General features: G+C 38.7%; 1 protein-coding gene across 1 annotated transcript in view; it reads left to right on the top strand.

The window, feature by feature from the left end:
• The window catches only part of C6 (complement C6), a 62,000-nt gene extending 58,102 nt beyond the window's left edge, over window positions 1–3,898 (top strand). The window contains exon 18 of the mRNA XM_057789801.1: window positions 3,300–3,898. Within this exon, the coding sequence (XP_057645784.1) occupies window positions 3,300–3,493 (194 nt within the window). The 3' untranslated portion in view covers window positions 3,494–3,898. The remainder of the gene's footprint in view (window positions 1–3,299) is intronic.
• The last annotated feature ends 12,735 nt before the right edge of the window (window positions 3,899–16,633 follow it).

Here is a 16,633-nt window from a genome sequence, read left to right as displayed (position 1 = left end):
CTGGGACATGAAAGGCTGGTGCAGGAGAACTGATGAGTTCAAAGCCGGGCAGGACTACAAGGTGATTTCCAGGCCAGGCTGGGTTACAGCATGAGATTCTGTCTCACTATCCCTTCTACAAAAAAATAAAAGGAATTTGGACAGCTGGATGATTTTAAAAAATGGCCTCTGACTTTACTGTCCAGGTTGGAATTTAGGAAGATGTTTAATGTTATCTAACTTTCTTCCTTGCAGTCAGGAAGGCATTTATGGAACTCTTCCTTTAGACAGATTTTGTTTTGCTATTTTATTAGAAATTCCTTTCAAACCTGTGTGACATGAAAATAATTGCTGCAATATGACTTCACTGAAATATTTGCTTTACTAAATGTCCCCTCACAAAATAATCTGCTTTATTAAGTGCCCACAGATTCTACTAACACAAGTTCATTTTTTAAAAGAAGTACTAAAAAGTTTGAACATTTAATTGGTATATCTCAAATTAGTAGAATGTTTAGTAGTAATAAAGCTAATGTATAAGCACTTCTTAATAAAAAGATTTGTTTATTTAATTAAAAGAATAATTTTGGTTCTGTACATAGTTAAGCAACAAAATGAATCTTTTTCTAAGGTAATAATCAGGCTCAGACAGAATTATTTTTTTAAACATCTGCTTTTTGTTTTATTCAATGACCTTTTTTTAAAAAAAAAAAGATTTATTTATTAATTATGTATACAGCATTTTCCCTACATATATGCTGCAGACCAGAAGAGGGCACCAGATCTCATTACAGATGGTTGTGAGCCACCATGTGGTTGCTGGGAATTGAACTCAGGACCTCTGGAAGAGCAGTCAGTGCTCTTAACCTCTGAACCATCTCTCCAGCCCATAGAATTATTTTCTATTGTTATTTATTCTTTGATAATTTTGTACAGGTTATACAATATCTCTACATCATACCCAAATCAAACTTCCTTCTCCACTTCCCTTGGCCATATTCCAAGTATTTCCCTCTTCTGCCTCCATATCCCCTTCTCCTCCTCATCACCCTCCATAACCCACTGAGTACAGTACTGCATGGTTGTGGGGCCATCGTCCTGAGCATGGATAGTCTACCAACAGCCACACTCCAGAAGAAAAGTGATTCCCTTTCTCCCAGCAAACATCAATTACCAATAGCGCCTTATCTCATGAGGCCCTCTCCCTTGTGTATGTCTTATTTCATGCAGGTCTTATGTAGTTACCTGCCCTGGATCCATGAGTGCAAAGGGCACATTGTTTTCTGAAGGCAGCATTTCACAGCATTCTCCCCATCCTCCAGCTCATACATCCTTCCCACCCTCTCATCTTCGATGTTCCTTGAGCCTTCTGGGTGGAGCTAGAGTAATATAAATGTCCTATTTAGAGTTGAGAATGCAACAATTTCTTATGTTCTGCCCTTAACCAGCTATTAGTCTTCGCGTTGGCTGACTGCCCATGGCTTCTCAAATCAACATTGAGAGCAGCTTGACAATATGTCCGCTTAACAAAACAACAGCAGGGACATCACACACACACACACACACGAACACATACACTGCTCCTAGAGCCTCTGACCTTTCCAGCTAAGGGAGTGAATAACATTGGGAATAGCACCATACAATAATACAAACTAATCTATTTACAAAGAAAGAATTTAGAAATGTATTTTATACCAAACCCACAAATTGTGGTCCTAGTAATGTTAAGTTGAATTGAATTCCATCTTTCTTAAACTATGTTCAAGATTACAGTGAGCTCTTTACAACTCCTTCCTTCCCTATTTAAAATAGAATTATTAAAAAAAAATTTAAAGAGTCAAAAGTGGAATATCAAAGTAGCAAGATGTTCTCTTTTCAGAACTTAGAAAAGACATGGCTCCCCTAGGGGACCTATTTTTATGGATATTAAATGTTCTTTTTGAATTACAAGAATATTCACTACCAACAAACCAGCCAACAGGAAGAGGAAATTCATTCAGCAAAAGCCCATTTAGCATCCCACCTATGGAAGTTCCTGTGCAGTCTGGTGAGGGGGCTGAACATAAAGGATGCTTTGTTCCCCTCAGACTGTTCACAGTACTCAGGGAACCAATATTAAACCACTCTTGCATGACTCACTTTAATGCAAAGGGGTGTGATTAGAACTGTAAGAGAGAGATGAGTCTTCCGACCTGGATTTGATAAGCGTGAAAGTGGGAGGACTGAGTGTTGAAGGATTCCTTGCTAGACATGGTGGGAATGGCCCTTAGGTGCTGAAAATAAACAGGCTTGGTGCATGAAAGTCACAATGAAACACACACACACACACAAAGAAGATGACAGCATCTTCCCAAGACCTGAGAGGACTGGTTTTCTTATGCAAGGTGGAACAATCCCTTGGCCTTCTCCAGTTCCATCTCTCTGACAATAAATGAGATTTTCCACTACCCTTACCTTCTTCGGTTGGCTATGTACTGGCTAACATGGGCAATTTCCAAGTTCAACAAGACACTCTGCCTCTGTATGATAAGGTAGAGAGCAATCCAGGAAGATAGCTGATGGCAACCTGTGTCCTACATACACACACGCAAACACACACACACTAAAACGGAAAATGATTGCATAAACACAATATTTACATGAATTATGCAGAGATTAGGTGCCCCCAAAACTGGCTCTCATAGGGCAATCATCCAAATTAACTACTTATTAAAAATACAGACCACAGGTGCAACCAAATAATATCCTAGTATGAAATGAGTAACCATGACACAGAGCTATATAAACATGCTGAGGCTTGTGGGTCATTTATTAAAATATATGCCCCTACCATTTACTAACTGATCACAGGCAAACTTATGGTCATAACAGATTTATGGTCATAACAAACTTGCAAGGTTTCAGCAAATCATGTAAAATGCTTGACACAGTGTATTGGTTCAGAGTACATATCCAATAAATAATGACTATAATGTTAATAAGAAGTGTCCAGAGTAAATGACAGGACACATCACAGATCTTGTCTTTGTGGTTTAATAGAGTGAATGAGAGTAATAGCTCAAATCCTGATTGGATGTCGGCTATGAGGCATGGAAGGTCAGCAATGGCCTTTTTCTAGAACCTTACTAGCTTAGGAAAGTATTCTCCTGTCTCAGATTCTCATCTCACCATCCAACAACTGTTGGGTCCTTTAGAATGTCACTGTGATTCAATTTTCTCTTCCTTGCCACCAAAGATCTCAGTAATAGGGAAAAGGATTAAGTAAAACCAAGCCACAAAGGACTGTCTGAGATGACTCACACTGTCTTCTTTCATTGCAGCCCACACTTCCAACTGCGTCTGCCTGTTGCCCCCACAGTGCCCCAAGGATGGGAACCAACTCTACTGTGTCAAACTGGGATCGTCCACACGCGGGAGAACAGTAGACATCTGTACAGTGGGAGCTGTAAGGTGTGCAAACAGAAAGATGGAGATACTGAACCCTGGGAGGTGTCCAGATGAGCACAGTCACTGAGACATGAATTTACTCTTCAAAACCAACGCCTCCAAAAGCAGGGATGGGCACAAGGACGGGAGGCGGGGAAAGCCAATGGATGGGAACAAACTATGATGACACGTTTGTGATAAAATCCATTACTTTGTATGATAACCTTAAAAAACAATTTTCAAAAGCATTATATGAAAAGAAAACTGCCATGGTCATAAATTACTGGAAAAAAATTTTGTGTGGTGTTTATATCATTACCTTCCCATCAACTCACCATTCGATCACCTCCTATCTAATGATGTTCCTGTGTCGTATTTCTGAGATGAAACGTCCGTATCGATCTGGTAAATTATCTTACACTGCACAAAATACATTGGGGCTTCTGAGGACCTTGGACACCTGTGGTAAACATTATCCTCACAATTAGAAACAATAAAACCTGTAACATTTTTCAATAAATCAATAAATGGAAAGCTTCAGAGTCCATAATACACATTACAAACACCCAATCTTTATGTTTTCATTTCACCAATAATTTCTTAGTTTCCATAATGTACAAAGTACTGTCCTGTGTCTTTGGTGGTACTGTGGCAATCATTAGGGATAGCATTTTAAAAAACACCTAGTTTTGAAATGAATCATAACAGAGCTGGCCCTGATTTCATTTTTTTTTTAATTTCATTATTTTTTTTCTAAATAGAGTTTTTCTGTGAAACAGTCCTGGCTGCTCTGCAACTCACTCTGTAAACCAGGCTGGCCTTAAACCCACAGAGATTATCATGCCTCTGCCTCCCAAGTTCTAGGATTAAACGCATGGGTCACTACCACCCAGCTGACCCTGATTTCATAGTTGGTCAAAGGCATAGTCTCTCACTTCTTACTCACACTACAAGTGGATGTGCAGCCTGTGTTTTCCGGTATCTCTAACTCAGTGGGGCTCCTGCTTTAGGGAAGGAGGCAATGAGCCCGAGGACCTGATAGAAATCTTCCTATGCTTTGCATGTTAAATGCAGACCTTCCTCCTTCCATTAATCATAAAATGTTGACAACATCTAAAGACCTTGTAACATAAAATGAGAAAAAAATGAGGAAGGAAATACCCTGAGAAGATGTATTTTCCGAGCGTTAGTAGAGTTGAGCGGGCCCTCTCCCTAGGACTCACAGGCCCATCATCCTCCCACTCACATCCATCCCTCCAAACTACCCACCCGATTCTGGCAGTGGTGGAGGATGTGTGTTCCTCCTGCCTTCAGAGTCCTGAGAAAAGTGAAGAGGAAGATACACTGGATAGGACCACATGCCGTAGAGAGCCAGCCAAGTGGCAGGAAACTGTCTTCAAAGCTGACTTGGCTCTGTTCCACCCAATTCTTCTGTGAGTTCCACAATTCTCCATGAAACAGACCTCAGGAAGGAAAGGAACCCAGGAGGGAAAGGGGATGTGGTCCTGCAGACATATACATTCCATGTTTATAGGAGAAGTTCTAGTTCCCTCCTCTCTCCTAGGTGAAAAAGGAAAAGGATGCTAAAAAAAAAAAAAAAATTAAAAAAAAAATACTCCCCCAGCTACACAACCAAAGCCACACAAAGTCATTTGTGGGACAGAGGCCATCTCCATCTGTAGTTAAATGTGAGCAGGCACAGTAAGAAGCCAACAAAAACAGCCATTCTGCATGGATGGAACAGTTTTAATAAAAAAAAGGAAACTGCCTGGCTGCCTTGGAAGGTAGAGAAAGGCAGGCAGCTGCAAACACTTACTGGGTTATAAAGAGATACATGCTATGTGCAAGGGGGTTCAGCTCAGACAGAAGAGGTGCTGCGGTTGTGGTCCTAAGCATTTGAGTGATGACTGACACTGATGATGGTCAGGAGCATTCAACTAAGGCTTCTGAAAAAGTCTTCAGTTACCATTTTCCTGAAAAACCAAATTCAGGGAGGGTGGAGCCATGGCCCACAGCTCTGCCACTTTGGGAAGCCACTTCCCTGTGACCAAATAGGGAGGACCTGCTGCATGCCATGGGAAGTCGGCACTGCCGATGGTGATGAGGTTTCAAAGAGGGTCATGAAGGTGCTGGTTCACGCTTTAAGCACTTCCCTCTTCCATGAGCTGAGAGCACTTCCCATCTAGTGCTGAAAGCCAGACATGCTTACCAGAATGGCTGAGCACTCAGAGAAAGCGGAAGAGGATAGTGAAGTAGGGTATCTAGGGTAAGATAGGAATGACCCTTTCAGAATCTCGGTCCCAAAGCACAGAGAAGGACTGGAAAATTGGCAAGTATCACAGTTCCAATGAAATGAACACACAGAGAAAGACACGCAAGTGATGGCCTCAGGTGAAGTTAGTTTATAAAATGAACATCAGCTATGAGATGGAATACGAACCAACTTTTAAAAACAGAGAGTGACTGGAAATCTATGTGATCTGTTCCAGACTTAGTTAATGGAAGCAGAAATAAATTTGACAGAACGTAGTGAAAGCAGGGGCTGTCATAAGCAAGGGTTACAAACTGGTTGCCTAAGACAACAACCATCTATTCTCTGACAGTTCCGCATGCTAGCAGTCTGAAGTAGGATGTCTTAAGGACCAGTTTCTCTGAAAACCTGAAACCCTTCCTTGCCTCTTCTGGCTTCCAATAATTGCCAGCAGTCCTTGACATTTTTTGGTTTAAAGATGCATGCCTGCCTCCATCACTCCGTAACCCTGTTCATCTCTTCTTTCTATAAATGCCTAGCCGCGACCCACTCTCTTCTAGGACTCCCTTGGGCACTTGCATCCACATGTACAAACCCACACAGAGACACACATGTATATGGATTGCTAAAAATACGGCAAATCTTTTTAAAGTTCCCTGTCTGTTGTCCATAGCATAATCAAAGATCACACCAGAAACAGCATTCTTTTGGCTGGAAACAAGTCACACTTACTTTGAAGTATTTTTCTTTTCTTTACAAAAATCTTCCCTTTTAATGATGACTACTTGATCTTTTACCTCTTCAGTTACTTTTGTCTCAAAGAACTTTCTTAGTCTGCAGTAAGCTAATTTACATACCATTTACCAGTTGAATTCTTCACACTCTGATATTAATATTAATACAGCAATTTAGTACAATGGGTGTTAAGAGCTGGTAATAAAATTATTGCAAAGCTGAGAGCAGCTCCAGAGCATATTAAATACCTGGAATTTAGATTGGGCATCTCCAACTCTGTCCTAGAAGATTAAATGAATTCTATATCAAAGTAAGAGGTTTATCCTTCAACGCTAATGGAAATGAGTGCTGAGCATCTCTGTGTATCACCTGGATGGCTGAGGATTAAATCAGGTCTTTTATTTAAATATAGATTTTGATTTTGTTGATTCTGCAGTATGTGGACAAAATAACTGAACTCCCCCATTTAAAGGACTGTATGAGTTTGTCAAGGTCTTTTGGATGCTGTAGAAATATGATCTTAAAATTCCCAGTACTCTAATGGCATGATGTTTCAGTGTAACTGAAGGGATTCTCTTTCAAGCTTTAGTAAAGATCTCAGCCTTTTAGATGTTTTCCTCTTTCTACAAAAGACTCCACAACATTCAATCTGCTTAGCTTTGAAGGTTGAGCTTCTCTGTCATTTCCAAGAGATCAGGCACAAGCTACACCTCATACACATCCTTGTCTAAATCCTAATCCTCAATGAGAAGCTGATGGAGTGTAATGATTCTAATTGGCCTTGGGTACCAAACTGCCTCAAAGCTTGATTAATTGGATTCCAAATGGTCGGTTCCCCCTAAGGTCACTTTTGTTCTTTGGGAATACACTGCAAGCAGAATCAATGAAGCATCCTACTTCTAACCAAACAAATGGCCTGAAAAATCATAGTTTTACCCCGTCTGTTTATGGATGTGAGACAGGTCACTGCTTCCCTATTTGTCTTCTTGACAAGTTCTGGCTTCAGAGTTTTAGCGCCACATGTCCACCGTCAGTTGGTGAAGGTAGATGTCACCAATCAGGTGGCTCCAGGGGACAGATGGTACACTGAAAGTCATACTTACAGAGATTTATATAAAAGGATGTTTATCACAACATTATTTATAATAGCAATGACAGATCTTAAATATCCAATAATAAATTATAATCACAGCAGATGATAACAAATATGAGGTCACTAGTATCTTTTTTGATGACTTTAATGAGCATGATAAAAAAAACTTAAAAACCAGACTATGAAATTTCTGGGTGTATATAAATGGCTCTCAACCAGGCACTGTGGTATATACCTGTAATCCCATCACTTGGGTGATGGACACTTGAGGATTGGAGGTTCAAGGTCAGCTTCAGTTATATAGTAAATTTGAAACCAACCTGGATCCCAAAAGACCTTTTCTCAAGCAAAACAAAAACAAAATGAAATAAAATAATATAAATAAATATAAAATAAAATAATGCCTGGGAAAACATGTATTGCTAAAATGTGAAGTAAGTTTTATTTTCCTCTACTCTTGTGAAGTCTAGGGATTTTTTTCTCTTCTTTTAGATTTTATTCAAACTGCATGAATTTTTAAACTGGACAAGAAAATTCATTTTTTTCCTGCTTCTTGTGAAAACAGATAGTTAATTCTGCTGTGTACACAGACTGATAGCCTGGATATTAGGACCTTCCTGTTCTGGATTTACTCATATGAGGGATGTTTGGTGGTTTTTATCCAAACTTATGAACCTTATTTATATCAGCCATTCATTTCCAGGAAATTCCTGTTAGTTCACAAGAATTGGGTTTATAATCATGCAGGTATTTGGGGTGAACTTAGAGGCTAATGTACAGGTATTGAGGGTACACTTAAACCAGTATTATACATAGTAGGAAGTAGTGAGTGGCTATTAAATATTATAGATACAAATAATGTCATAAAATAAAAAAAAATATACTAAACAGTTAAGTTTAAAAATCAAGTCTAGAAACTGGAGAGATTTCACAGCCATTAAAGTGCTTGGCAAACAAACATGAGTTCTTGAATTTGGATTCTTAATAAAAAAAAGAGAGAGAGAGAGAAAGAGCAAATGATCTAACAGACATCTACAGACTATTTTGCCCAAACTCAAAAGAATACATTGCTTCTCAGGACCTTACAGAACATTCTCCAAAATCAACCACATACTTGGTTACAAAGCAAGTTTTAACAGATACAATCTAATCCAACATATAGACAAACTGAAAAAAAAAAACCACATGATCATCTCATGAGGTGCCTAAAAGTCTTTGACAAAATCTAACATCCCTACATGATAAAAATCTTGGAAAGATCAGGAATACATGAAACATACCTAAGCTTAATAAAAGCAATATACAGCAAGCCAACAGCCAACATCAAATGAAATGGAAACTCAAAGCAATTCCACTAAAATCAGGAGCAAGAGAAGGCTGTCCACTCTTTCCATCTTTTCAGTTTAGTGCTCAAAGTTCCAGCTATAGTAATAAGACAACTAAAGACGATCAAGGGAATAAAAACTGGGAAGTAAGAAGGCAAAGTATCTCTATTTGCATATGATATGGTAGTACACATAAGCAATCCAGAGATTCTAACAGTGAACTCCTACATCTGATAAACACCTTTAATGAAGTGACTGAATACAAGATTGACTCAACAACAGCAAAAAAAAAAAAAAAAAAAAATCAGAGTCTGAATCAACAACTCAACAACTAGGGAGCCTGCATGGGACTGACCTAAGCCCTCTACATATATGCTACAATTGTGTAGCTTTGTCTTCTTATGGGACTTCTAACAGTGGGAGCAGGGCCCATTTCTGACTCTTTTGCTGAGTTTTGGGACCCTTTCCTTGCCCAGCCTGAATACAAGGGGAGGTGCCTAGTCTTTTTTTTTTTTATCACTTTTCTTTATTTATTTATTAAAGGTTTCTGCCTTCTCCCTGCCACCACCTCCCATTTCCCTCCCCCTCCCCCAACAAGTTCCCCTCCCTCATCATCTCTAAGAGTAGTCCGGGTTCCCTGCCCTGTGGGAAGTCCAAGGGCCTAGTCTTGTTGAAACTTAATATCCCATGTTTGGTTAATATCCATGGTAGTCCTGTCCCTTCCTGAATAAAAATGAGGGAGGAGTGGATGGGAGGGAAGGCAGAGGGGAGTGGGGGAGAGAGACTTAAAAGAGCAGAGGAAGTGGAAACTGCAATCAGAAAATAAAACATAATAATAATGAGTAAAAATGAAAAAGAACAGCGAAGTATGATGGAACTCACATCTCTAATCCAGACTAAAGGATTCTCGGAACTTGGTAGCTAGCCAGTCTGGATGAATCAGTGAGCTCCAGATTCAGAGAGCTATCCTGATGGGTAGCAGTAGAGGAAGACACCCATTGTCCATGTCCACCTCCAGCTTCCACACAGATGCACATGCACCCATACATACATGGGCATACACATACAAATGTGCACACAAAATTCAAGTCTAGAAGAGGAGTGGGGGGAGGGGGAGAGGGGCGGGAGGAGGGGGAGGGAAATGGGAGGCGGGGAGGAGGCGGAAAAGTTTTTTTTTTTTTCAATAAAAAAAAAATTCAAGTCTAAACCCCAACATTGATAATAAGTCTTAAGTGGCTGTTTAAGCTTAAATAAACCTAGCTGAAGTCTAGTTTCCGCAGGCAAAAGTAAAACAGTAAGGTAAACAAGATAAAAGACCAGCTCACTCTATTTCTTCTGAATGTGGTTGGAGTGTGTGTGTGTGTGTGTGTGTGTGTGTTGTAATGTAGCTTCTGAACAGACTTTGCAAGATGATTCATCCATAGTTCCCCAACTCTATATTACATTGAGATGGCAGGTGCTCCATCATTCCATGTCCCTTGGTCACTAACATGAACCAAGCTCAGACCTCTGTGGATATGTGGAATAAGCAAAAGAAAAAAATAAATAAACAACAATGAAAAAACAAAACAGCTGCAATGACCAACAACAGTTTCTGTTTTCAGCTGCTGATATTCAAGGATAGTTTGCTGTGTCTTCGCCTAACTTACATGTGTGATTTTAGCAGAAGTTTAGCCAATGGCCTGAGGCCATGGAAAGATAGTGTCTTTCGCTTTCTGAAATAAAGTTCCAGACTACTTTTCTGTGGGTTTTCCTGAGAATGGAACCTGGAGCTTTTTAACTGTAATCACTAACATACTTAGCGGAAACTAGAGAAATGAAATCAAAAAAGAATAAAGCAATGATGATAACTCATTTTTAAGCATATGATGAATTGTATCCATCAATCAGTAGAGAAATTGATTAGGAGAATTAAGACGCAATGATTAAATAAATCCTTGTATAGAGAATTAACCTAATAGGACTGAAAAAAAACAGAAATGCAAAATTGTTGAACACTTTCCTTGGAAACTTTTAGATTTGAATATCATTATGGAATCTTGGAAATGCCTATTGTTTTTACAAGTATTGCAGAGTTAGTTAGACCTGCTTTATATTTTTTTGATTACCAAATCACTCCCTACGCATATTTTTTACTGATTGCTGAATTCCAAAGAACTCTGGAATTTTTTTAGTATAATGTAGAACTGGAGTCTTTATTCCAACTGCTAACAGCATGGTGGAGCTTAAAATCTAATATATATGCATCAGCAGGCAGCATTTAGTTCCCAGTCTTCCCCAAACCCATTCATTCCCCCATCTAAAGGCCAGCATTTCAGAAGAGACTATTGCTAATTTCCGCCCTAGACTCAACGAGTGAATCTCAATTGGTTCAAGTCTGTCAGCAGGGTTCAATATGGCTTGGACAAATGTGTGGGGTGCGGGTCCCTGACTTAGGTGAGGGGAATTGTCTGGATGACTTCGAAGAAGAATTTTCTCATTATTTTTTATTGATTAAATTTTCTCTTTGCCACTTATACTCAAAAGTGTCTTAATTCAGAACTAACCATTTTCTTAACAGTACACACCTTGTTCTTAAATTACTACATAAGTTACATGTAACAAGTTATATTACTACTTCAGATAATTTTTTTTAAAAAAAGACTGAAGTTTTTGCTTATTCACAGAAAGACTTGAGCACAGTGTCCTGGATGGCATGGTAGAAATCCAATGGCCCTGAAGTTGCTATACCAAGAGGAAAGCAAAGACACACATCCTCTGACAAAAAGGCATGACTTAACCAGAGCTTGGCCCAGACATAACTATTTGAATGAAGAAGGTTCCAGATATTCACAGTTTCCAAATGTTTGAAGCACCTTTTGATGTTTGAGTCTTTCTCTAGATTGCATGAAGCAGAGGCAACCCAGTTCAGTGTTCTCACTCCAAATCCGGATTCACAGAACCCACAAGAAGTAAAGTAACTGTTGCTTTATACCAGTGAGTGTAACAATAGACAACCAAAAACAGTTCTGTAAGGAGTATCTGTTCTTAGGATAAATACAATGTAGCCAGCATGTGTAAGAAAAAGGAACCCAATGTCCATCTCATACCCAAGTGGCTCAGAGAAAAATAAATAATATAAAAAGTATGTATGTGCATGTGATTCTAAACACCCAAACAGACACACATACACACACACAAATATGTAGAACACAGACAGACAGAGAACTGATGGATTTGAATCAACTTACATAGAGCTATTCTATTATGAAACAAAAACTTTCAAAATAGAATAGAATGTTTACTAGAAAGAATTTAATAATAAGTTAAAAAGAGAAGCCATGGGTTTGCCATCATAACATGGATGGTATGCCATATCTGTGAAAAACCACAATTTGAACCAATATCCAATTTCTGTTAAGCCAACTAGCTGGTGTAGACCACATAATTCCATTATTGTGTGTGACTATTCTTCTGGAAAGAACATAATCAGAATAAAATAAGGTTTTTCCATCTCAGAGTAGCAGACAAAAATCACAAAAGCACTGTGATTTTTATACAGAATATAGGATATATTTTAATATGTACTTATTTTCTATCTGGAAAAAATGGCTTTGCAGCTGCAAGACACTATCATAGCTGTAGATCACAGCAACTGTTTGTATAATTATTTAGAGGTTGTTAGACACACAATAAACTGGGTAGAGGTAGACCTGGAACACTCAGCCCTAAATGGGATGTCTGCATAAAATCATTCCCCTTAGGGCTTAGGGATCCCTGTAGAAGGTGAGACAGAAAGAGTGTAAGACCCAGAAGGGACAGAGGACACTATTCCTCTAAATCAATAGGATCCATGCACATACAAACTCACAGAGACTGAGGTAGCATGCACAGGACCTGCACTAAATTGGATCTTAGAGCTGAAAGGAGAAGTTAAAACATACCTTCATCCCTCACCCAGAAACTGTCTCCAATTAAAAACTTAATTTTCTCCAAGGGAGTCTCACTGAGGAAACAAACTACTCTTAAAGGTATACCGCATGCCCAGCTGAAGATGGCCAACAGAAAACAAACTCAATGACATCTTTGAGGGTTCCTTTTCTCAGTTGTGTCAGGCCTCTTTTTGCTTTTTAATCATATATATATATATATATATATATATTTAAAATTCTGTCTCTCTTTTTGCCTACAGGTCTTTTTGCGAATGTATTATGACTTCCAGGTCAGTGTTTCGATGGTGTTTCTGAGAGTGAACAACTGGCTCTCTGAGTCTATATCTGTTTCTTGTGCTTTTCTTGGATTCTCTTCCCTCTGTTTGATTTGTCCTACACTGCCATGTTAGTTTTTGTTATATCTTACTATATTATTTTTATTATTATCTTTTACAATCCTGTTTGTTTTCTAATGAGAGACAGAAAGGCCATGTATCCACGTGGGGGTGAGGTAGGGAAAAAACAAGGGGGAGTAAAGTGCTACAGAATACAGTACTTGTACACTGTAAAGATTTGTCACTTGTATTGGTTTAATAAATGCTGATTAGCCAGTAGCCAGGCAGGAAGGATAGGCAGGGCAATGAGACTAAGAGAATTCTGGGAAGAGGAAGGGCAGATACACAGTCACAAGTCAAATATAAAGAAAGCAAAATGAAAAGGGCTTATTGAGAAAATGTGCCAAGCTATGTAGCTAAACATAGATAAGAATAATGAATTAATTTAAGTTGTAAGAGCTAGTTAATAATAAGCCTGAGCAATAAATCAAATAGTTTATAATTAATATAAGCTTCTGTGTATTTATTTGGAATTGGATGGCTGCAGGACTGGGCAGGACAGAAACTTCCATCTACAGTAAAATGAGGGGAAATTACAATCAGAAGATATTATATGAGGGAAAATGTCCATTTTCAATAAAAGGGAAAAGATGGGTTTTGTCCTTTTGGAGTCTTTAGAGAATAGACTTTGTTAATGCCATTATTACCATTCATAGGCCATCTCTATTTTTTGGCTCATGTGTCTCTAACAGTTTTGGTTGTGAGCCCAGCCTTTAACAACTGAACCATCTCTCCAGCCCTGTGGGTCTCCTTTATCCGGTCTCTGCATCTGCCACACATTTCTCTACTCTCTTACTCTTTTCTTACTTTGTCTCACCAGAACCTGTATGGTCGTACTAGATCTACCCAGAGAATCCAGGATACATTTCCAAACATTAACTACCTCTACAGTCTCTTGCCACGGGACATAATGTATTCACAGGTTTTCAAGACTGGAAAGGTGTGTTTGGGAAAAATCCTCCATTGTGATAGTTTTTGGGAGCTTGGGAATTTTAAATTAATTATGAACCATTTCAGAAGCAGAAGACCAAAATCATCCCTCATAAAAGTAATGCTGTCCTGAAAGCTTGGCTCCACTGGTCCCATGAAGTGAAACCAGAGCTGCAAGAATCCTCAAAATAATACTAGAAAGACCACATTTCTCTGTCTGGTGTCAATTTTTTATACATTTTTCTCGTTCTCACTTCCTAGCAAAAAACACAATAGTCAGAAGTTTAAGTGGGGAAAAAAATTAAAGCTATCTTTGTTCTCTGAGCCTCAGGTTAAAATATCAGAAGAGGCTTGCCAGTCCTGCTTCAGTAAAATGTTGATCCCTTCCTGGAACAACTGATCAAAGGAAAGACCATCTGCAGTTTGGGCACTAACTGACTTAGCTTTAGCAGTGTGGTTAACACAAGAGAAGATAAGATTGATTGCCTTCTTCTGAGTACCACAAGGCAAGGGTTGCAATCAAGCTTCAAACTCCCCACCACCCTCTTAGCAAATGAAAGTGCTTGAATTAAGATAACAGTGCTGGGGGTGGGGGAGAGACACACTGCCAATACAATAAAGATCTGATAAATACTTGTGTTAAATGGCTTTCCAACACTCTAGCAATTAACTGAAATGATGTATACACAGAAAATTTGGCTTTCCTGGAGATTTCAGTTAATAATTGATGGGTTCATGGTATTTGAGCTTGTGGAAAGCAATGTATATCAATATTTAAAAGCAAAGACTAGGATGAAGTGAGCGTGTGCTCAATTTGCAATGTATTTTATTTAAGATGAGAAAAATGCAAGTGCTCACTTCATGGCTAAGAACTAAAAAAGGGAACGACAAAGACACAGTCTCCCTGTCCCCCTTGGAGGTATCTTCCAAGAAGTTAAAGCTTTTCTACTAAGGCCATCTCTTCAGTTTCCACTGTCTGTCAATCACACCCAAAGTAGGGAACAAGCCTTTAACACGGGGACTTTGAGAAACAGTTACCCAAGCTACTATAGTTCTCAAATCCCGTGATCATGAAAATCATTTGGAAATCTTGTTAAGTAAATGGCTTCTCAAGTGCCACCCAAGACCTATTAAAATAGAATCTTAGAACCTGAATAAAGACTCAATAAAATCCCAATCAAGAAAACTAAGTCATGTGATTTATGCCAGAGCTTGCACTGTCTGACTCCCTGTTCCAAATCCTCCATCCCTCTTCCATTTCCTCTTACCCATATAAAAACCTCTATTCCCTCCCCCAGTTAGTGCTAACACAGTAACACAAGCCACCAGTGCTTTTTTCTAAAGATCTTCTGCTTTAAATTTCATATCTGAGCTGGAAAGATGGCTCAGTGGTTAAGAGCAGGCACTGCTCTTTCGGAAGTCCTGAGTTTGATTCCCACATCCAACATTTCACAACCACCTGTAATTCTAACCCCCAGGAGATCTAATTCCTTTGACATCCCCAACTCCTGCACTTGTATGCACATCATACACATAATTTAAAATAAAATAAATCTTTTTAAAAAATTATGTCTGCGTCCTCTAGGATTGCTAGTTGTACTGGCCAACTCCACCTTCAGCTTTAGACTCGGGAATCACAGAAATTCACACCCACTCATTAGATGAACCGTTTCATCCCTACATAAAATCTCCACAATGTTTATAATTTAAGATTAGTAAAGGGAAATCATTTTTGTATTATAGTGTGTGGAACTGTTATTTTGCATAAATAGGGGACAAGGATTCACATTCAGAAAAAAAAATGCTTTTTAGCATACATTGCATGTTGCAGATTTCCACTGCTTCAAGAAGTTGCACAAACTTTTCAATCTATAACAGTCCAAATGGCTCTGGATTTGGTGCCACTTGAAAGGAAGGTTTTAAACTGTGACACTTTAAAGGAAGAAAAATGGGTTTTCATTTAAAAATTTATGCGATAATCTGGCAGTTCCATTTGTATTTTTCATATTTTTAAAACTACTTCTTAAGAATAAGTCATTCCCACTTAAAATGTGCTGGCCCAGTGCCTCCTATCAGCACTGTAAGTTAAATATGTAGATTAAATTGGACAAGAGAAGTATGTTCAGTATATGGAATAAAAATAACAATATACAGCACTCGGGAGGCAGAGGCAGGCGGATCTCTGTGAGTTCGAGACCAGCCTGGTCTACAAGAGCTAGTTCCAGGACAGGCTCCAAAACCACAGAGAAACCCTGTCTCGAAAAACCAAAAAAATAAAAAAAAGAAAAAAAAAAAAGAAAAAAAAATAACAATATATTTTGGAAAAGCATGATCATGTTTGTCTAAAACACAAGGTGTGGCTTATATAGATTGCAGCACAGTGGACAGAACACTCCTCACAGCTTAAAGGTAACAGTAATCATGCTCATTCCATAAATGGCTTTACTCGCTACAGCAGTTTTATTTGCCTTTCTATTGTCTTTCCATAAATGAGAAAAATAATTTCCCCTTTGCAGGCCACATACAATTTTAATTTATGTATTTCCTTAAAATTAATTGTGGAATCCAGGATACAAACCATTAGTAGG

The sequence above is a fragment of the Chionomys nivalis genome, chromosome 15, assembly GCF_950005125.1.
Source record: "Chionomys nivalis chromosome 15, mChiNiv1.1, whole genome shotgun sequence".
Classification (NCBI taxonomy): Eukaryota; Metazoa; Chordata; class Mammalia; order Rodentia; family Cricetidae; genus Chionomys; species Chionomys nivalis.
Note: the sequence above shows the minus strand (reverse complement) of the source record. Positions and strands in the feature narration are given on the sequence as shown.